General features: G+C 39.3%; 3 protein-coding genes across 3 annotated transcripts; 1 reads left to right on the top strand and 2 right to left on the bottom strand.

Moving 5' to 3' along the window:
* LOC308094412 (ankyrin repeat domain-containing protein 13C-like) lies at positions 1–11554 on the bottom strand. The gene is made up of 13 exons (XM_080441057.1): positions 10738–11554; positions 9829–9870; positions 8067–8171; positions 5295–5380; positions 4669–4714; positions 4397–4463; positions 4089–4233; positions 3830–3961; positions 3498–3659; positions 3092–3171; positions 2891–2989; positions 2270–2370; positions 1–2152 (listed from the first exon to the last, which is right to left on the bottom strand). Exons 1-13 carry the CDS (start codon positions 11111–11113, stop codon positions 2022–2024), a joined length of 1572 nt encoding a protein of 523 aa, XP_080297183.1. The 5' UTR covers positions 11114–11554; the 3' UTR covers positions 1–2021.
* Positions 11555–12396: 842 nt separating this feature from the next.
* znf830 (zinc finger protein 830) lies at positions 12397–16389 on the top strand. The gene is made up of 3 exons (XM_080441062.1): positions 12397–12538; positions 13465–13614; positions 14441–16389. The coding sequence occupies exons 1-3, from the start codon at positions 12521–12523 to the stop codon at positions 15320–15322; spliced, it is 1050 nt and encodes a 349-aa protein (XP_080297188.1). The 5' UTR covers positions 12397–12520; the 3' UTR covers positions 15323–16389.
* Positions 15574–22031, bottom strand: efcab14 (EF-hand calcium binding domain 14). The gene is made up of 9 exons (XM_080441060.1): positions 21327–22031; positions 20670–20818; positions 20389–20534; positions 20085–20183; positions 19718–19828; positions 17680–17844; positions 17460–17562; positions 17244–17375; positions 15574–17104 (listed from the first exon to the last, which is right to left on the bottom strand). Exons 1-9 carry the CDS (start codon positions 21500–21502, stop codon positions 17085–17087), a joined length of 1101 nt encoding a protein of 366 aa, XP_080297186.1. The 5' UTR covers positions 21503–22031; the 3' UTR covers positions 15574–17084.
* Between the last annotated feature and the right edge of the window lie 2242 nt (positions 22032–24273).

Genomic DNA, 24273 nt, shown 5'->3' on the forward strand with positions numbered 1-24273 from the left:
TTTTGCCTTTGACTTTATTATACTGCATGGGTGAGTGTCTTACAGATGGATCAGTGGAATGGAAGGCCAAATATGGAGAACATTTGTTGAAACGTGGTGCTGGTGCTTTATTTAAAGGGATGTCAAGTAGGTAAAGCTGCAAATCATGGTACAGTAGCTAAAGCCAGAGACCTAGTATCTCCCATGTTGACAATTTTTGGATATCCTGCAATATATATTTCAGTTAACTTCTCCTTGGAAAAATGAATACAATTTGACACACGGAAGTGGGCTGAAATCAGAAGTCTCAAAGGACCATTGTGTTTAAAATGCTAGTGTTAGATTGTTCTTTTAGTCTACATAGCAAGATTTCTGCAGGTATAATGTAACGTGTAGGAAACAGCTCAAAGATGTATTAGTGGTCCAATAGGATAACAGCCATAGCATGCATTAAATATATTCAGTGCAGTATTAAACTAGAACAGGTTTCCTGATATCCCATTGGAGTTTGCACACACATATACAAACAACCCATGACTACAATTATTCACTCACAGAACAGAATTCATACAATCACTTGAAACAAATGGAGACAGCCAGGAGGTAATGAGCTAACCTGAAAATACAGGAGACTGTATCCTGCACTGAAGAAAAAGGCTTGGGTATTTAACTGCAAGAATGCAGTTTTATGCCAAACTTTCTCCCAGCTGGTTAAAAACATTCTTAAATATTGGAAATGTATTGCTACACAGTGTTGTTCCTTTGAGTATATACTGTATATATTATACATACTTTATACATGAAAAAGTTAAGCTCAGTTTAATTACATCTATATTTCTAGTACTTATTAATTCTTAAGTAATTTATAGTGAATTATTTACAGATGTCAGTGCACTTTCGAGAGAACTAAAATGCCACGAGAAAGCATTGATCTGTATTCAAAGAGCATAAAATAGAATCAAATTGACTACATGTTATTCACATAAAACTATACCAACGCTTCCAAACTGGGTCTTCTCTGACAACTGTCACAGGAGAGGACACCAGCTGAGTGCGATAGATTAACTACTCGGTTATCAATAGAGCCCGACTGATATACAGTAGTGGTTTGACCAGTATATGACCAAACTACTGTCTTTGTAAATACTTGCTCACCAACTGAGCATTTTTATTTTTTTAAACAAATCTCTTGCACAAATTGTATGTTCCTTGGATTGAATCTATCTCAGAACTGCTGTAGTTAATTATAACTTAAGTTATAATTAACTAGTTATAACTATGGTAAAAAAAAGAAATCTGCTATTTGCAATACCAGTGCAGTGCCTGTATCCATCTGATCCGACTTCACACTCAACACTGCACTTCCTTGGGTCCTCAACAATACACCTGCCATGTGTGTAATCGATTGGATGAGTGATTCACTAGATACACACGCCCGCTCGGAGCGGACCGGGCCTGTTCTGGAGAACTGCTGATCCAATGGACTTCCACACTGGGCCCTCGGCAATACACCTGCCAAGTATGAAGTCGATCGGATGAGTGGTTCCGGAGTTATGCAAACGATAGACAGATTTGTGGAGTTTATAGATGTAACAATAATTTGGTCCCCACTCCATTGGGTTGTTTTTTTGTCACTGTATATTGGCACATACGTGAAATGTGTCCCATCCTAGTAGGAGCAGTGAGCAGCCGTTGGTTGTAGCGCTCTGAAAACTTAATCTGTCGGGCTCTAGTAAACACTGAAATAAAAACTATCGTTTCAGAACATGTGCTGCTGTTATAGTTTTAAATGTTATGGCACTATGACTTCTGTTTGCATTGGATTGCTGGGGATATATCTATAAAATGAAGTAAAGAAAAAGTTCCAACAGATCAATTCCCTTTTAGTAGAACACATAAATAAAAACAAAACAAAACGGCAACACTGTATTCCTCTTTTTTCCCTCAGCTTCCATTAGCTGTTCATTTAATTTTGTGAAAAGTTCATCTCTTTCAGTTTTATGCAGCTGGCACAATTGACTGCTTGCAGTAAGCCAGCTCAATCAGAGATCTGGGAAGCGACTGGGGTCCTCTTTGTATTCAGCGGGGATGGCAAAAATGGACTCTTCAAACTCATCATAGCGGAATTCCTGAAAGGTGACAGTTGCTGTGATGGTGGGAAAGACAGGGATATCTGAAAAGTAGAAAGTACACTTGCTTATAAAAAAGTATTATACTGTATCTATAGTACATTATGCTTGATGAACTAACGCACACAGATAACATTAGTAGGCCCAAAATCCGGACATACCTAGTTTGACTGGAAACCCTGGAGGAAGTTTCATCTGGACAAACTCCCTGAGCTTGTTAAAATGCTTGAAAGGAGCTATAACCTCCAACACATTCAATAACCTGGAAGCACAAGAAGAAACAGTGTCTGTTGATCAATTTTCATAATCATACAGCATCTTTAATTATATTCAAGTTCCGTCCACTATAGCCCATCCCTCTCTACCAAGTAAGACTAGGTATCCTTTCCTAATGCCTATTAGCAATCATTGTGATCTGATACTGTACAAAACTAATGTGTGGGTCTGATTTTCAGTGACAGATCAGTTCAATTTAAACTCAAGTCAACAGGAATAGGGCAGAGAATAGAAGAGTTTGATTAGAACAAAACAAATGCTCATGGTAGGAAGGTAGATTAATAAAACAGACTCAATTGCTGCATGCGATGGAAGAGCAAACTGACCAATCCTCTAATTATCTGCTCTGCAACCGATGGTAATCTAATCAATGGCTGCCACACTGAATTTATGCTGCTGCTTGTTTGACCCACTGTTTTCGCTCCAGACCCAAAGTGCCTCCCAACGTCAGTAACTTGTGCATAAAAGTTAGTAAAAAGATCTAAAGGAAACTGGTATGTGCTTACGATTCGATGCCTAGAGGGAAATCTTGGCTCATGGCTACAGTAGCTTTGAAGTTTTTCTTGCTCTCCTTGCACACAAGCTCTCTCCCAAGATGAGGTGGCCTGGAGGAGTGAGCAAAGGCAGACAAACAGTTTTTGGGGGGTTTTTTCTTCACATTCTTGAGATTTGTGTGGACACAAAAGGAGGGGTGAAAGAAGACCTACTTTCCATGTTCTGCAGTGATGTACTCTTCCCAGGAAATTGTGTTGGGTGCTGGGGCTACGAGGGACAGCCTTCTTACAGGCTGAGGAGAGGAAATAGCAGTGTCACTGTTATCATCATCATGAGAGTGTCAAACAGTTACCTTTTAAATGGAATCGTGCCAATAAATCAGTTGTGTGTTTAGTAAAGTGGTTCTGTGTGGTCTGAGGAGCCCCAGGGATCCTTCAGGGTGTTCCAGAGGTCCCCAGCCAAATGAGTTACTATAGCATCAAAATCAGTTTAACCGTATGTTATACTTCAGCTATTCAAAAATAGCCAATCTAAAAGCTCACAATGTGTTGCGATGCGTTGTGAGCTTTTTTTATGATCTGGGAACCACCATTCAAGTCTTCTGCATCTTCCACTCACCTCAAAATTCTGCTCACTGATGCTGCCTCCTTTACTCAGGCTCTCCATGATGGCTTTGTTCCTCAGGATGTCCTCCTCACTGAGGTGCTCTCGCCGTTTCCTAGACTCCAGCATCAGGCCGTTCACTGAATAGAAGTCAGCCAGGAAGTTCCCGACCCTCTCCTATTACACACACAACCGGTACTGTAAATATCACTGTATGCGAGTGATGCAGCATATGTACACTTTCTAGTATGTGATATGGCCTTCATTGGAAGAATTGGACATGCAGGGTTATCTATCCAACATTTACATGTCTTGAGGAGAGTGTGCGAGAGAGGTGTTGGGCTTACCGTCTTGTCCTCTCTGAAGAGCCAGCCAATCTGACTGCGGGAGAAAGAGATAGACTTGGTAGACAGAGTGGCCGAATAGACGTCGCTGCTCATCAGAATGTCCACCTCCTCCTCGGTTTCCATCTCAGACTCCTTTAGGGCATTAACAGTCAGTCATTATTGCTCATGTGTAAATACTCATCAATGCCACGCATCAATGCCAAAGCATGACACACAAAAGCAACACAACTAGGTACTAGGTGCTATTCTGTTCACTCACCTCATGGTGTATTCTTTGGTACACTTTAGCCTCATTATCCAGGACCACGAAGGACTTGGGTGGTTCGGCGTCTCCGGTGAAGATGAAGCTTAGGTCTCCACGTTGACACTTCATATCGGTGAAGTCAATGAGGGTGGTGTCTAGTCTGATTCAGAAGAGAGGGGAGGATGTAAAAACTGCACATAGCACAGACTTAGAAATTACAGAGTTGTCAATCTCAGTGCCAGGTTAAACCAGGTCTCTAAAAAAAATACAGCAGCATGGGGAGGGGGGGGCAGCTTTGTCAAGTACATAAACTAAAGTCTTACCTGATATTTATTCCCTGCTTGTAGATCTTACAAGCATCAGACGGCAACATCCGGGACAACAGAGGCACTGCAATAAAGAGGGATACTGGATTAAGGACTTGGAAATGTTATGCACTTACAATTGTCTGAAGGAGCTGAATTGTCGTTAGCAATCCTCAGGCAAGTTGAAAACAAATACATAAAGAATAACAACATGGTGGTCCACGCAATCAGCTTATAACATCACATGCAGTAATTCTTTTCACTCATTGCTCTGAAATAACAACACTCACCCCAACTCTGAAAATCCCAATGCACCTCCAAATAGAAGTCACCAAGCTATGGAGAAAAGGGATGTGTTATTGCTGTTGAATTAATATATACTGTATATATTTCTTTATAACAAAGCATAGCATGGTATTGGGGTTTTTAAGACATGATATAGTATGACTTTTTATTACATGGTATATAGCACTATGTTTTTTGACAACATGGCATAGTATGACATTTTTGAAAACGGTGTAGTGTGATTTAGTGGTTTGCAGAGTATGTTTCTATTGACAGTATCGTATGACGTTTTTTGATAAAATATTAAATATTTTTGGTGTTAGTGTAGTATGGCATTTATATGAGAACATAGTCCAAGTCTATTATGTATTTTGGTGACATACGTATAGTATGACTTTGATGAGTGCTGCATTACAACTTTATGGATAAAAACAACACATTGAACCAACTATTATATTTTATTATGAATACTTTGCAAAAGGTAGGAGGATTAGTTATTTTTCATTCTGTTCAAAATACAGTAGTCTGAACAGATCAGCTATGGGTTATTTATGCAAATCAGAGCCTGAGGAAATTTTGCACAAAGAGCAGAAAAGTCAGCAGTATGTGAGTGACAGTAAATATGTCTCACCTCTCTGAGAGCTTTCAGTAGTTTTGGCCTCTTGTCCTCCACACTATCTCTGGACTGCTGCTTTAGCTTACGCAGTATAGCTGTAACTGAGGAGAGAAGAGTGGAATTTAAAAGGCCATCAACCAGCTACAGCATGGGTCTGTACTCAAGGGAGCTTTTATGCCGTACAACTCTCTTCCACAAGCTGAACAAGAATTACAAATTAGCCACTCAATGCATTAATGCTACCAGGTGGATGGCTACGTGATCACCATCATGACTGACAATTGAGGCTTGTACAATCTATCTACAAACACATTTCATTTATGTTGACCACAGGGAATATTGGACTGAGAAGGGAGTAGGAGAAGCGCTGACAAAGCATTTGCTGCAGTAGTGGTGCAGCACTGCACATATGGACACCTCGAGTGAGCTGCTGTCGCAGTGTGCACAGACTGCACATGTGTGATAGAGAGCATGTGTGTTAATGTGTGAGTGTGTGCGGGGGATTATGACTGATAAGTCATGATGATAAAAGAAACAAGCTTCAGATTACAGCACTCTATTCTGCTATGATAAACACATGTAGCTCAGTGCACTTAAGGCTTCCTTTAAACTGGATGCTGCGTGCCATATTGTTACCCAAAGCCATCCTTTGTCGCTGGAGTTTTGCCTCGTCTTTGTGTGTCCTTGCTGTGCAGCATGAAATGTGTCCAGCACCCCTCCCTCCCTTTCTGTCTCCCTGGTACCTCTCACTGTGACATGACCTTCCCCCAGCTTAACTCCTGCTCCCAGTCCCCAGCCTGCCAGCCTGCCACAGCAGGAGAGGAGAGTGAAACGCAGTCTAACAAGGTTGGGGGTCATTCCTTTTACTGTTGGATAATTTTTTACAATTTTGGCATTTAGCAGATGCTAGATATTAGAACAGACGCCATGGAAGTAAGGGAGGACACTGATAATTCATAGAGTGGACCAGGCAGGTTCATCTAACTCACTATTCCAATAAAACCAACAAAGTCAGCTCAACCCACTCACAAACATTTACGCAGAGAGTCACTCTTCATTTACCATAGCACCTAAACAATTACGATATCCTTTATCTTTACCTACCAAACATGAAAAACAACTAAGGCCCTTTGTTGATTGAGGCAAAGAGAACAAAAGACAGTATTCAATCTAAAAATACAAAGTGAATCTGCACCGGACATCATATTCAAAATTAAAAACATGGAATTCCAATGAGTCAAGCTTATAGCCATTAGCCACTGCCCTTCACAGGCAATTTGACATGTTTCATTAGCTGTCAAATAGATCTAAAAGCAGTAGCATCATTAATCAGAGCAAAGAGAGTGGTGAGCTCAGGGCTTCCCAACAGTAAGCCACGCTTCAGGCGATGTTCCAGCCCATCTGGATCCAGAGAGCTTTGAGAAAATCCCCATGTCTCTTTTTAACTGGTTCAACCTTGCCATCGAGAACGATCACAAGTGGTCCACACAGTTCAGTTACGTGTTAGAAAGTCCTTCAAACAGTTTAGGGCAGGGCATTCCTGAATGTATGACTTAACACAAATTAAAAACAAATCGTCAGCATGATCCCTCGTTCTCACTTCTACAGATTCCTGCAAATAGGTCCTTTTTTTCTTCTTCACGCTCCACTTATTCCCAACAATCTGCAGTATCAGACTATCCTAGAGCTTAATTCAAGTTCTTAAGTGGTAATGAGATAAATATATTCCTTCCTCAATATAAATAATTTGGAACGTTTGATATTATTTAAAAGAATCAATCTGAATATGCAAATTGCTGATTAAATATGGTAGAGTGCTATAGATTCAATTCCTAATCTTAATTTGTTTAAGATAAGTAATTATTCAATTCAAAATGATTAATTACCTACACTTTTCTATTGTGTAGTTGGTTAACTTTCAACCTGGTGTCCTTATATGAGAGCATGTTATTATAGGCAAAGATTTTCAAATAAATTTCAAAAATAGCAAAAACAGCAGATCTACAAGTGACACATCATACAATGAAGTAAAATAGGGCTTAAGTGGTTAAATGTGCTGTAAGTGATATGCTTGTTAAGATGAGGGTTAAATACCTCAATAATCTGATAGTAATCATTGCCATTTAATATTTGTTCAATAACAGGGGTCTCCCTGCAAATCATCAGTAAACAGAAAATACATTTTCAGGTCAAGATGCCAATTTCATCCAATCAGGAATGAGAACTCATACAGGATAAACATGTGAAATTGGAAGTGATGAAACAAATAAATGAGGCAGACAAAATTCGAACTGGAACACAAGCTCATACATAGATGATCTCTGCAGGGTTCCCTCTCCTGATTGGTAACCCAGCTGAAAATGTATTTTCTGTTTACTCACGACTCACGAGCTGGAGAGATAGGGGGACACTGTTATTGAACACAATGGCAATGATAACTGTAATGATGACAATATATTGTAGAGCTTTATTAATTTTTTTAACAAAGTGTTTTTGTATAACCAAATACATACTACTTACAGCATTGTTAGGTTTATATGTGTGATCAGTGTAAGAAAGCATTAGAGACACTCTCACATGTTTGTTCTGGCTGTAATCTCTGATGTCCTAAAAATATTTGGGGTTGCTCCACACAAGAAGAACCCAAAATGCTAAAAAATATAGTAGGTTGTCTTACAAGTTATATTGCTTAAATGGAAGTCACCCCAAGTCACCCAAGAGGCCTGAACAATATTAGCCATGCCCAAGAGACACTGATTTGCAATACTCAAAATAAAAATAACTTACTCATTTGCCTGTCTCCGTAGCTGATGGCTTCTGCTAGAGGGCTCCATCCTTGAGCATTTTTTATCTTTACTGGGGCATTATGGGCCAGAAGTAAAAGGGCACACTCTGGAAATACAAAAATACACATTTAAGAAAGGTTTCTCATAATTTAAAAGAGGAATGATGTACTTACAATCTACAATATGACCCTGAAGAGTTTGCTGAGACATTCTAGTATTTTTGTGTATTAACAGTCATTTTGGCTTATTACATTTGTATTTCTGTATGTATTATTAGTTTATAAATATATCTAGGCTATTTTGGCATGCTTTATGTTCACTGACTAGTGCAATTACAATTGACAATGTATGCATTGAGCAAATGCTATCATTCTGAGCGATTTACAAAGTGTAAACAACATACAAACAACAACATAATCTGAAACTGAACTAGTATTTATCTAAATAGGCAGCAGGTACAGATGCAAAGAGAGTGATATGGAGTGAAGTTGAATGTGAACTGATTTATATGATTGTATTTTACATAGGCTTGAGTTATTCATTGAGCTCAGCATCAGCAACATTATCATGAACCAGCCTAATTGTTTGTCCATTCTGGTCAGATTTTTTCCCATCAGCCAAACTGCTGACATCTTGCATCATAGTATACAAAAATATAAATAAAACTACAGCATCATAGTATACAAAAATATAAATAAAACGACAGATGTCAGATCAGATTAACTGAGTACAGCAGGGTTGAGTACACATAAAAATAAATAGACAGATACAACGGTAAATATGGATACCAAAATATTTTGGGATACAGTGACATTGTGACAGATGTGATGACATGGTTAGTTTTTATAGACAGATTAGCTTATTTTCTTTCTCTTTTTTTTTAAATCTGAGTGCACATTCTGCCAAAGAGCTTTGCATTGCAACCATTAGTTAGTCTGATCAGTCTTGCATCCTGTGACACTCCAAGTTATCTAAATTTAAAAAAGAGGTTACGCATCAACAATGGGTAGAGTAGTACAACAGAAGAGTTAGAGAGTGCTAGACCTAAAATCTAGTATACATATCAAAAATCACACCCTGTGTGAAGTGGGCGGTGTCTTCCTAGCTAACCACAATACTGAATGGAGTCAACCAATATATATGCTTTGATCTGAAAGAGCCACTTAGTGTCAGCATGTGTCTTGCTAGCTAATCACAATACTGAATGGAGTCGATCAATCATGTACAAAAGATAAATACATTTATCTTTTGTAAAACACACTTTATGATGGACAAAACCATAACTTAAAAAAAACCATAATTTGGTTTTTTTTAAGTTATGGTTGCTTATATAGGGCTATGCACATGTGTCATGTGACACTGGCCAATCACATAGGGCTATGCACATGTGTCATGTGACACTGGCCAATCACAGTCCTGAATAGATTGTGATTGGCCAATCACAGCGCAGGATAATTCTACAAACTTTTAGGGCCGGTTTCACTGCCCAAGATATTTGTACATTTTTCCAAATCTCACTTATAGGGGCGGTTTCACCGCCCAAAAATAGGAATTGAAAATATCCCAAAACAGGTAGCACATCTTAAATTTCAAATCAATGGAGGACAAAGTACTCACATTTCCACTTTTTTATTGGCACACACCAATAAACAAACGCTTACGCCTTTTTCCGTTATTAAAGTTATCTATTGGTTTAATTTTAAAATGTGGCAAGAGCTCCACACATGTTCAAACATTCCAATACACATATTGGTTGATTTTACCTTTGTGGCCCATCATCACAGCTAAGTGAAGTGGAGTATTTCCTGAAAAGGGAGACAAGATAGGAAATTTCAGTAGAAATTAAGAACATATAGCGGCAATTTCAAATAGAGGGCAGAACTACTAAACACATATGACGGATTAGTGCAATTATTATTATTTATTTTATTAAGTAAGGAAATCCCTGATCAATGGTGTAAAGTAACTAACAGGCATGCAAACAGCCCCGAGGTGAAAAAGGTGACAACATGATGTTTTCTTTCGGGTCAGGTGTCACACAATTGCCCTATTTGGGTTCAAAAAGGTGACTGTAGCTGAAAAGTGACACTTTTGCATGTCTGAACTAAGTACATGTACTCAAGTACTGTACTTAAGTACAATTTTGAGGTATTTTTTACTTTACTGGAGTACTTCCATTTTTCTGTACTTTTACTTCTACTCCATTACATATCAGAGCCAAATATTGTACTTTTACTCCACTAAAATGATTTTAAAACTTTAGTTACTAGTTACTTTGTAGATTTGGATAATTATTAGAAAACATACATCAACTACTAGCCCTATATACTGTACATTTCGGCCATTTGAAAATAGCCGATGTACAAGCGCACAATCCGATGCATTGTGAGCTTGTATATCTGCTATTTTCTAAAGATTTGTATACATTTGAAAACTTGTGAAATGGGACATTCTGCATAATGAGTACTTTTACTTTGGGTACTTTAAGTATATTTTGATACTTTGGGTACTTTAAGTATATTTTGATACCAATAAAAGTAAAAGTCCGGAATTAAACATTTACTTGAGTAAAAAGTACAAGAGTATTTCTACATTGAAGAATTGATACTTTTTACTTAAAAAAAAAAAACATTTGAGCACTTTTCCCACTACTGCCCCTGATAATAACTCACCGTGTACATCCTTGAGAGAGATGCTATGGGTCCTGATGAGAGAGGACAGCCGACGCACGTCTCCCTTGAACACACATTCGTGAACAGGGAATTCCAGGTCCTCATTGGTCAGAATGATTGGGTTCTTGTTGTTATCGTCGACGACATTATTGGCATTAATGTTATTTGCGTTTATGTTTGACAGCTGCTGCTGCTGCAATGCCGAGGAGTTCGTTGCTTTGTGAAATGCCTTGTTCGACCTGAAGGCATGACTGGTACCGTTCTGGATGGTTGAGGATTCATCATAAGTGTCCATTATCTCATCGCCATCATCATCGTTTTTGTTCGTCTTGTTGTGGTGGTCCTTGCGCAGGGCTCGAATCTTTTCCCCCGTCATGTCTAATAAACAAGCAAATCGGGTAGCCTGACTACGATAAGCAGGCAAACAAATACAACGTAAAAAAAAAAAACGAGATCAAGCAAACAAAGCAGCAGATCTATTTGCAGATGCTCTAGTGTGTGATGATCTAATAATCTGGTAAATACACCTGCTGTTAGCTGCTAGCAGCCATGAATACAAAATGAATGTGGTCGGTGGGCGCGGTGTTGACAACAGAGACGAAAAACACACAATACACACACTAAACAACCACCAAATCAAGGACTAAATTAACATTCAACTAAAAATGAAGACAAACAGCCTACGACTACATTGTTGGCGCCACCCTTATCCCTTAAAGTGTAGGTTTTTTAAATTATTCCCATTTCCTTTTCTTAGCGGGGCAACACAGAACACACAGCAGGACGGTGAAGGCTAGCTAACATGCTAGTTATGTTGCTAGTCCAGTCTCGCGAGATTACACGATGATGACAAAATCCGAGAAATCTCACTTCCGTTTCCATAGAAAATAACCATTTACTCAGAGCTGATTTGACTGTGCTTTGGACAGTGGTGTAAAGTAATTAAGTACATTTACTCAAGTAACTGTAAATAAGTACAGTGTTGAGGTTTTTTATTTTTTACTTTACTGGAGTATTTCCAATTTTCAGTACTTTTACTTCTACTCCACTACATTAGAGCTGACAGCTCTCATCCCCTAAATCCTGAATATGAATTCTTATTAAAGACCAAATTCTCATTCTTCCATTCGTGCCATCAATAATGGAAGCAGGAGGGGGCAGCTATCTGGATCTTGTGATCATGTCTAACTATGTCTATGTCTATGTTTATGTCTTGTGTATGTATGTTTATTGTGTTTTGGAGTTTTTTTTATTTTTATCTGCTGTAACATAAATGGCCCAGTTTGGGACATATTAAACTTGAACTTGAACTTGAACTACATAACATCTCAGAGGCAATTATTGTACTACTACTTACTTTTACTCCACTGCAATTATTTGAAAACTTTAGTTACTAGTTACTTTGTAGATTTAGATTATTATTACAAAACATACATTAAACCACTTCAGCCCTGTATACATTTCGGCCATTTGAAAATAGCCGTGCATTGTGAGTTTGTAGATCTGCCATTTTCAAAATATTGTAATACATTGTATACATAATACCGATGATAACAGATCTACAAGCTCACAGAACGCCTCGCACCCGCGTCATGTTGTGAATTTGTAGATCTGCCGTCTTTACGGCGCACGCGCGACACCGTAGTGCGACGAAGCATGGGTGGATGTACGTCATCTTTATGAGACGTGTGTTGATTTTCTCTCTTCCTTGCAAACAAGCGGAGTAGCAGTCGGTCGCAGATCGCTGAAAACAAAACAAGCGAACTTGTTCTTGTGAGAAAGAATGGCACCCATGAAAAAGGTACAATAAAATAATTATCCGCACTCTCTTTAGGAGTTTCTCATGTTCTTTTTAAAAGATTGACAGCAGCAGCAGCAGTCACGGACGCGTTTCAGTACGTCGGCCTTCCTCAGCGTTTCAAACTAAAATAAATCAAAAGGAAGTGTGCTATGCGATAGTATTAAACAGCTGTGTCTCATTAGTGAATACAATTGTGTGGAATGCCCAATCAAAAGGAGTAAAGGAGTGTAAAACCCTACTCACTTTCAAAACACCTTTAGGAGGCTGCAATTCCAAACTAGCCCCTGTCAAAGTCTTAACATAAGCCCCCCCCCCCCCCCCCCAACTGTTTATTGTATATATTTCTTGTTTTTCATACCAGTAACATGTAAGCTGATAGTATGACGTTCTGCTGAGTAGTGTATATCTGTCTGTTTTCTTAAATGTCATCATGATTTGAGTGCGTGGGGATCTCATTTTAAATAAGCCATTGTGCTTTTATGAGCGATCCAGTTTAGAGGACATATGATTGTGAATTGTACTTACCTGTACCGTTTCCATGTCTTTCTAAATAAAGTGCTTCAATCAATCAATTCACTCACAGTTCATAATACTGTCAATGTTCACATGAAATGCATCATAAATAGTACTTGCATTTTACAGTTATTTTTTTTACCGTTTCCACAAACACCACAACCAAATAATTCGATTTACAAAAAAACAATTCAATAATAACTCTTCATTCAATCCCTTTGGGAACTCTGTATTTAGGAAATGGATCCAGTAAGCCTACCTTTTGTAATAGTTCCCGGTCTCTGTCCCCACCTCTTCTTAGTGGGTTGACTACTTCTAGTTTTAAACCTTGAAATCTCAGTGTGCAAATGTCATGTTTTACAGTATTATAGTGCCTGGCAACTGGAGACTTCTTGTCTTTATTTCTGAAAAAGGGCAAGAAGGTCATAAACCAAGATGAGCTGAGGCGTTTAATGCGAGAGAAACAGAGGCAACAAACAACAGAGAAGAAGAAGCGTGTGGAGTCTCCTTTCGCCAAGTACAACAGCCTGGACCACCTGAGCTGCGTGCTGTGCAAAGTGCAGGTCAGTGGTGGTGGAAAGTAACTAAGTACATGTACTCAAATACTGTACTTAAAAGGAGAATTTTGGACTAAAGTTTTCTTACCTTTTCTATGACGTTATGATATCTTAGGATGAATGGTTCAGTAGAAAATGTTCATAACTCCACCCCTGAGCCGCCACAGCTTAAAAGGTGCGCGGATAGGCCTTAGGTTAGATCACATATTTTAATAGCTTTTTTTTATTTTTTTTTTGATGAGATCTGACGTTCATAGTGACAGAACACTATGCAACCAAAAAAAAAAAAAAACAGAAGTCTCGCTAGACGAGATTGAAATCTCGATTCAATCTCGTCTAGCAAGACTTCTGTTTTTTTTTTTTTTTTTTTTTTTTTTTGGGACAGTGTTCTGTCACTATGAACGTCAGATCTCACCAGAAAAAAAAAAGAAAAAAGCTATTAAAATATGTGATCTAACCTAAGGCCTATCCGCGCACCTTTTAAGCTGTGGCGGCTCAGGGGTGGAGTTATGAAATTTTTCTACTGTACCATTCATCCTAAGATATCATAACGTCATAGAAAAGGTAAGAAAACTTTAGTCCAAAATTCCCCTTTAAGTACAATTGAGTTACTTTTTTTTTTAAACTTTACTGTATTTTATACAAGCTTGTATATCTGCTATTTTCAAACATTTTAGTACATTCACTTTTGGTAATTACGTATATTTTGTACTTTTACTCAAGTAACATTTTGAACACAGGCATTTTACTTGTAACAGAGTATTTCTATATTGTGGTATTGCTACTTTTACTTAAGTAAAATATTTGAATACTTCTTCCACCACTGGTGCAGGTGAAGACGGAGATACTGTGGCAAGCTCATGTTCTGGGTAAACAGCACAAGGAGAAGGTGTCCGAACTCAAAGGATCTAAACCGAACAGTTCGGGTGCCAGTCAGACACCCCAGGAACAACAACCACTGAAGAGGAAAGCATCGGAGTCCGAAGACGGCGATGGGAAAAAGGCAAAAAGTGCAGGCCAGTCAACATCGGGGCTACCCGTAGATTTCTTTGAGTTCAAGAAGCCAATGGAAAGGGCACCAAAGGCTCATTCTACTACGAAATCTGCTACGCTCAGCCTTTTGGCTGGAACATACGACGACGAGGATGATGATGATGAGGGAGATGACACTGACCACAAAGGTACCCCAGGTGTGTCGGGTGAATCTGCCCCAGAGGGACTCCCCGCTGATTTCTTTGACAATTCAATACCATCCGTCCCCTCCGTCTCTCATTCTGGGTCCATTCTTAAAGCAGACGAGCCAGAGAAAAGCACGTCGAAGAAAGAAAATACAGCAGAAGCGCTTCCAGAGGGATTCTTTGATGATCCAGTTAGAGACGCCAAAGTGCGAAATGTCGAGGCACCCAAAGACCTGATGGACAAGGAATGGGATGAGTTTCAGAAAGAAATGCGCCAGGTGAGCACAAAGTCAGAGGCTATCGTGGCCGAGGACGACGAGGAGGGTCGTCTTGAACGCCAGATTGATGAAATCGATGAGCAGATTGAATGCTACAGGAGGGTCGAAGTCCTGAGGGACAAGAGGGATGTGGTAAAGAGCATGTCTGTGCAAGTGACGACTCACGAACTGTCAGACCAAGGCATTGAGGAGGAGGATGAAGAGGAGCTACTTCACCTGTTGTCCCGCGACTGGAGAGCTAAAGGGGCGCTTGCCTAAATCCCTACAATTGTGATCTACAAACATTGGTGAACGAAATGTTGGCTTAATTGGTTAGAAACAAGAGTTTGGAAAATAAGCTTATTTGTATGCTATAAACCTGTGCAAAGACATTGTATTCTTATCAAGGTTTGTAAGTGTTAAGAGCTTGTATTACCCCAGTAAAGCATTGGCTTGTAAATGAGTTATCAAAGATAATTGTGAATTAAAAGATAAGTCTGATAATCTCATACAAATACCACAAAAATAAGTTGATTTGAATACTATATTTATTCATAAGTTCCCACACATACACACAAAAAAAAACGTATGGAAATATTTCATGTAATATCAGAAGCTGTCGAATGTATATAGCTTAATTAGGCCTATTCATTGTCCTGCAAACAGTTAAAAAGATAAATTAAATATTTGCCCATGTTACATTGAGCAACATGCAAAGCACAAATTAATAGAATTTAAGATGTACAACACAAAAGACCTCAGAAGCAAACCTGACAAACCACTCCCTATACAAGATATTTTCGTGGATGCCACAGTAATTTCTTTTGACCAAATGCAATATAACCTGACAATGTGTTTAGTAAATGGCTCCAAGGCCTACACAAATAAAAACTATTGAGTGATGTCAGTGCTCTCATACTACCTGTTGCACAATGTGAGCGGAGTGCACGTGCAGCCTCCTACCTTGTTCTAAAATTACTAGTTTAAACAAATTTAACGCAAGCACTATATAATATCTGCAAGTATTTTTTTCCCTGTGTTATTGCTACATATCCCCTTGTGATTGTGAGATTATCCACTTCAAAAGTGTTTTTGAAATATTCAATATTCAAATAATGTACACTTTAAAACTGCCAAAATAAAGAGAAATCAAAACCTCACTACAGATGATTAAGAAACTCATAACCCAAATTAAAATGCAGGAATTAGATACATTTGTTGGGACAAGGAATACACACAATCACAAAATGTGGAAAAACAAGTCTAACATGTTAAATGAGCTTTGAATATTATGTTTAGGTCCAATAATGTACTTCATACTTCATTAAAGTTTGGCTAAAAAACAAACATTCAGCTTCTAGTAGTCTGTAAACATTCTTGAGATTTTAACTTGGGTTGTGAAAGTAAGGTTCAAGTGTGTGAAACCAGGTGAGTTATTATGTGGTGATGTGAGGGACATCTGCCATGTAGCACATAACAAGTTTCCAGTTTTGCACAGCTAATTGCACATTAGAAAGATTCCATGAAGATGAGAAAGATGGGAGGTAAACAAACCAAACCTGCAAGTCTACATATTTCACCTGTAAAATAATAAACCAAATGGTTCATGACACTTTATTACAAGGTTTGCTAAAACAAGAACACTAAGAAATTGTGTGTGCACAATCATCTCTAAATTCTAAAGTTCGGTCCGGTGTGGACAAAGTCGCAGTGTGGCGAACCAGGTGAGGAAGTAGGGGGCGTGCCAGTGCCATTGTTCCACAATCGGCATGATAAATATTCAGTTCAGAAAAGTGCAGCAGTCACAGGAAGGGTGTGCACGCACCCCATGTACCGGGGACCCTTCTGTGTTCTCAATACTGTTCATTGCCGTCAATGCTGTGCTCACAAACCTGTTGCAGCTTTCAGTTCTGTCTGAGTACCAATTGGTCCCCATCTTTGTCATAGAACGCCATGATAAGTATGTCAGGAAATGTAGCTCCCAATAGGTTCCTCAGGCCTTGGCGGGACATTCTGACAGAATAAGCCAAAAATTCATCTGCTAGAAGAGGTCCTCTGGATCTGTATAAACACATTTTCGAAATTGTTAAAAAAAATATATATATATATGCTCATGGCCTCATGGTTATTACATCAAAGCTGTGCTTCTGGAGCTGTAGATGTGAATTGCTTTGTACTACTAAACAGTAGCAGTGTTGACCTTTCTGAGAACTGACACTGGGCGAGGACAACGGCTTTAGGGCTCCTGGCCCAACATTCCTCTTGGAGTGTTTTGGAGTCAAGAATCTCCGTCGTCTCTTTTGTTTAGATTCTGATACTGGTGTGAATTGCTCTGCAAAGAATAAAATAAAACATTCAGACTAGGTTTGAGGCAAACAAATAATACACCAATGTAATAATACATTCTATACAGTACCATTTGAAGTATTAGGTGATGCTTCTGCTGTAGTAGCCTCATTAACAACTTCGGCTGCTTGGCTGCCAATGCTGGGCTCACGTGCAGTCTCACCCATCGAGTCCTTTAGTTACGATGTAATGAAAAGAAGGTGCTCACCAATCATGTGGCATATGAAACTAAACAAGTTAGCTGCTTATATTCTTGTGAGGAACTGAATATGGAGCTTCATCTTACTCACATTTATGTTTGTTTCTTGTTCAGGCCCATGCTCTAAAGAGTACAGCCTCTGAGAAAGGTTGGCGACTGTAGAGATGAGAGAGTGGATCTGGTGACCAACTTGGGACTCATACAGTTCCTGGGTCTTGTTAGCCTCACTTACAGCTTCTTTCAGGTCAGTTATGTCCTACAACAGCAAGACAAAACCAAGTCATACAGCTGAAAAATAAATATATGGACAAGTGAAATAATGTCCTGTAAGGGTGGCAGACATCACATAGGTTGCACTTAGAGTAGTTTGCTCAACCATGTTGCAAAGTAAACAAACAAGCAAAACTAGATTTACTACATTTATGGGTGACATGAAACGGAATATTACGAACACACAATTTGTCCAGTTTTGATGCAAATACTTGCACCATTCATGTATTTTACACAATGATCATAAGGTTCACATTGAGTGACATTGTTTAGCGATTGACTTAGTGTCTTTGATGCTTGTGGTTATCATTTTGATTGTTATAGTTAATTTTGCACGGGTGGTATACTGGTATAGTGTTATACATTTTAACCTTTTGGGGATTGCACTTGAGTTTGGAGGATGAAGTTAGTTTCAGGAAAAACATTGAGGCAATTGAGAAAAACAGTTACTTCAATGTAGACGTATGAAAAAAGATATAGAACAGGTGCTTGTTTAATAATGGATGAGACTTTTATCTCAGAAATAGCTACTGAATCTTTATTCCCATCTGCCATCCGATTTTACCTACAAAGAATAAAGTAGAGAGAAATGTCAGAAGACAGAAGTTGTCATGGATATCTGACCCAGTTTTGCTCAGCAAAGTAAAATGTCTGAGCTCCCAAAATAGAGATCGGTACTTGTTTCATGTATTATGAATGAAAATCTAAAACAACAGCGCGACAGTGGTTTAGGAGGTAGAGCAGCCACCTGGGAACAGGAAGGTTCCCGGTTTGATCCCCAGCTCCTCCTGGCTTTGTGTCGAAGTGTCCTTGAGCCAGACATTGAACCTCTAACTGTTTCCGATAAGCAGGTTGGTGCCTTGCATGGTTGCCTCCACGTCGGTGTGTGAATGTGTGTATGTACGCTATACATACTAAATAATTAAACGCTTTGGCTCAAGGCTTAAGACCAACACCATCCTTTCCCCCCCTTTTTGTAACTACAGCACGGAAATGTATTTCTTTCACACCTGTAAACTTGTGATACAAGTCACAAGTCCTGTCGTCCCGTGGACAATAAAATATAATATGTAGACAAACAAGAAATCTTCAGGAGATTTTGTTTTTCCACTTTGAAAATGTCAACTGAGCCAACTGTCAGCGTGTCACTGGAAATGTAGCCTCGATCTCCAGGCTTTTATTGTTTAGTGTTGCTAAAAAATAAAAGCCTGGCCCAGCGCGTCGGTGTACTCGGTATAAGGAAGTGTTTCACTTCCCAACCAACCAGAGTGCAGTGGGCGTCGCTCGTAATGTTGTGTTAACGGGGCGGGGGTTGACGGACAGATCGGTGAACCAATGGGATCAGCCGCAGTCTCTCGCCGGCTCTTTACACCCGCCCCTCTATACACGAAATCAGGAGCGTTGGGGCAGTCTACTGGAAATGCCAACTCATGAAAGTTGCATTGTAGTTGCATGTAAAAAATATACATATATTGTTCTGTGAATCTCTTAGTTATACTAACTACTGCAATGAGGTCTTTGCTATTACTATTTACTACCATCAAATGTTCAGATTTCAGTAAATCTCTTAGCCTGGTAAACCCTCCCTCCGGAAATCTAATTTCCATTTGATTCCAGGAGTGATCAAATGGAAATGAGATTTCCGGAGGGAGGGTTTACCAGGCTACAAATCTCTTAGTTATGCAAACATTGGTCTTATGAAGCAGTTTTGTTCATAGAGGTGAAAATAACAAATTTTAGCAGCATCCCAATGATATAGGAAGAGCATGTCACATCTTATAAAACTGTCCATATACAAACAGTCTTGTAAGACTATCAAAAAATAATCATTGAGCAAAGTAGGAAGCTGATATATTTACCACAGTCTTTTTCAAATCATCAGTATTTGTCTTCTGATTTTCAAGAGCAGACTGCATAGTCTTAACATCATGCTGCACGCTTGTTAGTGTGCTGCCAATTGTGGCCACGCTCTGGAAAAGATAATTTATAAATCGAGTCATCTTTACTGTAGGTCATCTCAGAATATGAACAGATATGAGCCCCACATTTGTATTTATTATTATAGGATTCTTTCACTCAGGATAGTTTTCAATTCTCAAATGTTGTTTCTTCTTAGCAAAACAATTATCATCAACAATATATTATAATTATGCACAGCTTTTATAAGCTTTTAAAAAGTTTAGGACACATTTTTGTTTTTCCATGACTTTCTTCCTTTGGCTTTACCTTTTGGAGTTCTTCAACTGTAGTTGGAAGGTTGATCAAGTCTGAGGCAGATTTGATGTTGGCCTTTAGATGGTTGACTGCTGATTCTAGTAAACTGATCTAGAAGAGTAAAACAAACAATTACATTTCACAACACCTGCAGCACAACGACAACCCGCACTGGTCTCCCAATTATAGAATTGCTCTTTAAATGTATGCGTTAGCTGATGCTATGCGGAAATACTCGAACCTGCCAGATTCTCCATTTATGACAAATGCCATAGAAGCTAGTGTCTGTCAATTCAAGGCTGCAATGACAACTTACCTTTCTGTTCATCTCCGTCAGGTTAGACCACAGTTTGCTCAAACCCTTTTCCCCGTTTTCAATATCCTCAAGCTTTCTTTGCTTTGTTTTCAGGTCCTCACTTAGTTTTGGTATTTCGTGCGCCGACGCTTTTTGGCTGGATTCCACTGTTAGGAAGGATACAACACTGAGATGTTAACAACAGGAAAGTGGATAACCGAGCCGGACACAATAAATTCCAAATCAGTCTGTTGTTTATGACAGTCATTTCAGATAGGCAATCTGTGTGAACTTTGCCTTACTCGTGCGCATTTTTTCTTTCATAGAGTCTAGATCTTCTTTCAGTGCAATCTGCATCCATATGAGACCAGCACAGGCCATGACACAGGCAGCTAGTATGATGAACAGGAACAAGGGGTAGCACACACTGCAACACTTCGTGTAACTTCTCCTGAAAAGAATGCCAAACACACAGAAGACATTAATATTTCACAGACTCATGCAACATTGATGGATATATTTTCAAGAGACTTCTTGGGTGCCATAGGCCGGTGGTTCTCAAAGTGGGGTCCGGGGACACCATGGAGCCCCCTAAGGACCCCCAGCAAAACTAGTTAATAACGGCATCAAAATCAGTGCATACACTTTAACCCTTATATTGGCTATTTGAAGATAGCAGATCTACAACATAAGCGTCCTTAGTTGGGTTCATGAAAGGCGCTATATACATTACAACGCGTGTGAAGCTTGTAGATCTGCTATTTTCTTTTTTTTTGTAAAAGATTTTAACGACACAAATCAAAAACATTGTAAGAAGGGGTCAGAAGCCCGGGCCCTGGCCACAAATTAATTTGACAATATTAATTGTCTTGACATGACAAAGTTTGAGAACCAACCACTGCCATAGGAAACCCTTGACTGACTGACTCATTGATTAATCTCTGTGGTCAATCACTCACTTCCCAAAGGCTGCCACGGTGCCCATGTTGCTGAACTCATCATCATCAGAGCTGGACTCAGACTCGGAGTCCGGAGGCTCGGTTCGAAGGAGCCGGTGGCCGGATCCCTTCTTGGTCTTCTTCCTCTTGCTGTCCCCGAGTCCGATCAGGGCGTTCAGCTCCTTCCTCTTCTTCATCTTCTTCTGAGGGGTCAGCGATCCCGCTGAACCCGTCTTAAACCCGACCAGATCCAACGTCCTGTCCAGTTTGGTTGATACCGACAGACAGTGTTGTTGCAGATCTAACCTCGTCGTGCTGCTGAGCAACTCATCTAACGCGCGTGTCTGTCTATCACTTCCCAACCAGTGGCGTTTTACAAGGCTTTTTCAGACCTATAACCAGTCTGAACTACAGTCGACAGGTCGTATTGTCTGACATTCGAGCCAAGATGATAATATTAAACGTTAGCATTAGCTACCTCAGCTGACAACCAGGGCCCAGCAGCAGCACTGTGCTAACGCGGCTAACTTAAGCGCGTTATACGTTATATAACTGCCACTCAATGGAAAGTCAACGTGCCGAAGAGGTGACGACGATGGACGCTTTTTCAAATAACTTAAAATAAATAAATAAATGAAGGGCCGCATCTAAGAATAAATGTATATCGTCTTGCGGAGAGAAGCTACTGTATAGGTGCCTGGTTGTTTTGACAGAACGTCCTGTAACCTTACGTCTGGTGGATTTACGACCAGCGTTGCCAGGTTTCGCGAGAGAAACAAGCAACCGGGTCTGTGAAAACAAGCCCAAAAGAAGCGAGCCCTTGGCCCTTTAAACATACATTGGCTATTTGAAAAGCCATTGTATGTTTTCTTAAAGATTTTAAGAAACAAGAAAACTGAAAAGTTGAAAAATGTGGAATAATTTTGAAACATTTTAACAACACAAATCTTGTGTCCCTGGCCTAAAATATTTTCAGATGGGGGTCTCACTTGCATGCAGACCCGGGGTCTGCATGCAAATACATATTAATTTGGGGATCCTTGACTTGAAAATGTTTGAGAAACACTGGTTTAAACAACATTAAACAAGCCCAAATATGCAACTACACTACAAATATTTACAAGCTGAAAAACAAGCCCAAAGTCGCTTATAATAAGCAGACATGGCAACATTATTTACGACCCCACGTTTCCCTGTTGGGACCTGAGACGCCATCACCGATTGGACGCAACGAAACACAACATTTAACTGACTGTGCTTTGAGCCAATAAATCTGTTCTTGGCCCAAAAGGAACACTACGATGAGAAGAATCCTTATCCAACCCTCCTGGCAGTGGTTCTCAGAGGCGGAAAGTAACTAAGTACATTAACTCAAGTAGGCTACTGTATTTATGTACAACTTTGAGGTATTTTTTTACTTTACTGGAGTATTTGTGTGTACTTTTCCCACCACTGCCTATATACATGATTTTAACATTTTGAAAGATGGCGCCACACTGCCCAATGTTCCTAGGGGCCCACAGTTCTGGTTATCTATTGATTCACATGTTTTATTTCTATATGAATTGATTCATCTATATTTATTTAGTTCTCAAACAGATTTGTTATTGGCATAGAGGTGGTGTTACTGTAAATAGATGGTGTACAAAAAAAGCCTGCCAGGTATACTTCTAAGGTGTTAATAATAACTAATAAGTCATGCACGGAGCTCTCTCTCTCTCTTTGATCTCCTGACAGCTCTGCAAGTCTGCAGAACTCAGAGTTAATGAGCATATTTCTTTCCTCCATGAAAATCTGATCAAAGCACATAATAAGGAGCTGTCAATCACCCCTGATGTGTGCGGGAAGGACATAGGCTACAGGCTACTGTAAGACAAAATTACATGGAAATATGTAATTAGTTGTTGTGTTTAATTTAACACAACAATTTAACTTATTTGTGACAGTCTAGTAAAGTTAATTGTTTAATTGGCTTAAGTACCATGCAGACGGAGTAATCGTTTTTATTCATTATTTATGAATAAAATGCCTAATTAGGATTATGTATTTGCACTGCTGATCTACAGATGAGTCAGTGTAGCCTATTATTGATAGATTTGTAGTGACATGTCTATTATATTCCCTGTTGACACTTTGTTGATCTGTGAGCCCACTTCCACATTAGACACATTACACAACACACACACACACACACACACACACACACACACACACACACACACACACACACACACACACACACACACACACACACTAGGCTTATATTGTACCAACCGGGACATGATGTGAACTGCAATTAAACTAGTAGTTATAGCCACATTTTCCAGTAGCTTGCTGCAGTTCAACTTCATTAATATTTGCATTAATAAAGTACTAAAAATAGGTTACTTGTAATTTCATGTAGTAAACTACTGAAATTTCAAAGAATTTGGAGCCTTAAGGATGGTGTTAGTGATTCTCTTTATTTATTATATAATCACCAGCTCCACCTTCTCGGTGGGTAGGCTCCAATATGGTCACTTCTGTCTGTAAAAATTCATAATGGCAACAGTCAAATTCAATATTTCTTACTTAAACCCTTTTGCTCTTTGGGGAGCATAGGTTATTCATGAATTTCTTCCAGCTGGTTCGGTGTTGGGCGATCTTCTCTGCTAAATTCAATATGTGCATGGACAAAATGCTAAAATCCAGGCTTGCTTCATAACAGGGCTCAACAAACCAATGAGTGAAGTCACTGTCACCATATCCATCATTTTAGTTTTACACTCTATGGTCCACAGCAATACACTTGCCAAATTTGAAGTTGAGCAGATGAACAGTTTGAGATATGCAAAGGACAGACAGACAGACAGACAGACAGACAGACAGACAGACAGACAGACAGACAGACAGACAGAGACTACTTGAATTTATAGATATTACCATTGCTTTCTCTACTATTGAACCCCCCCTTTGACCAGCCGCCCTG

The sequence above is a fragment of the Gymnoscopelus braueri genome (genome assembly GCF_963280865.1).
Source record: "Gymnoscopelus braueri genome assembly, chromosome: 10".
Taxonomy (NCBI): Eukaryota; Metazoa; Chordata; class Actinopteri; order Myctophiformes; family Myctophidae; genus Gymnoscopelus; species Gymnoscopelus braueri.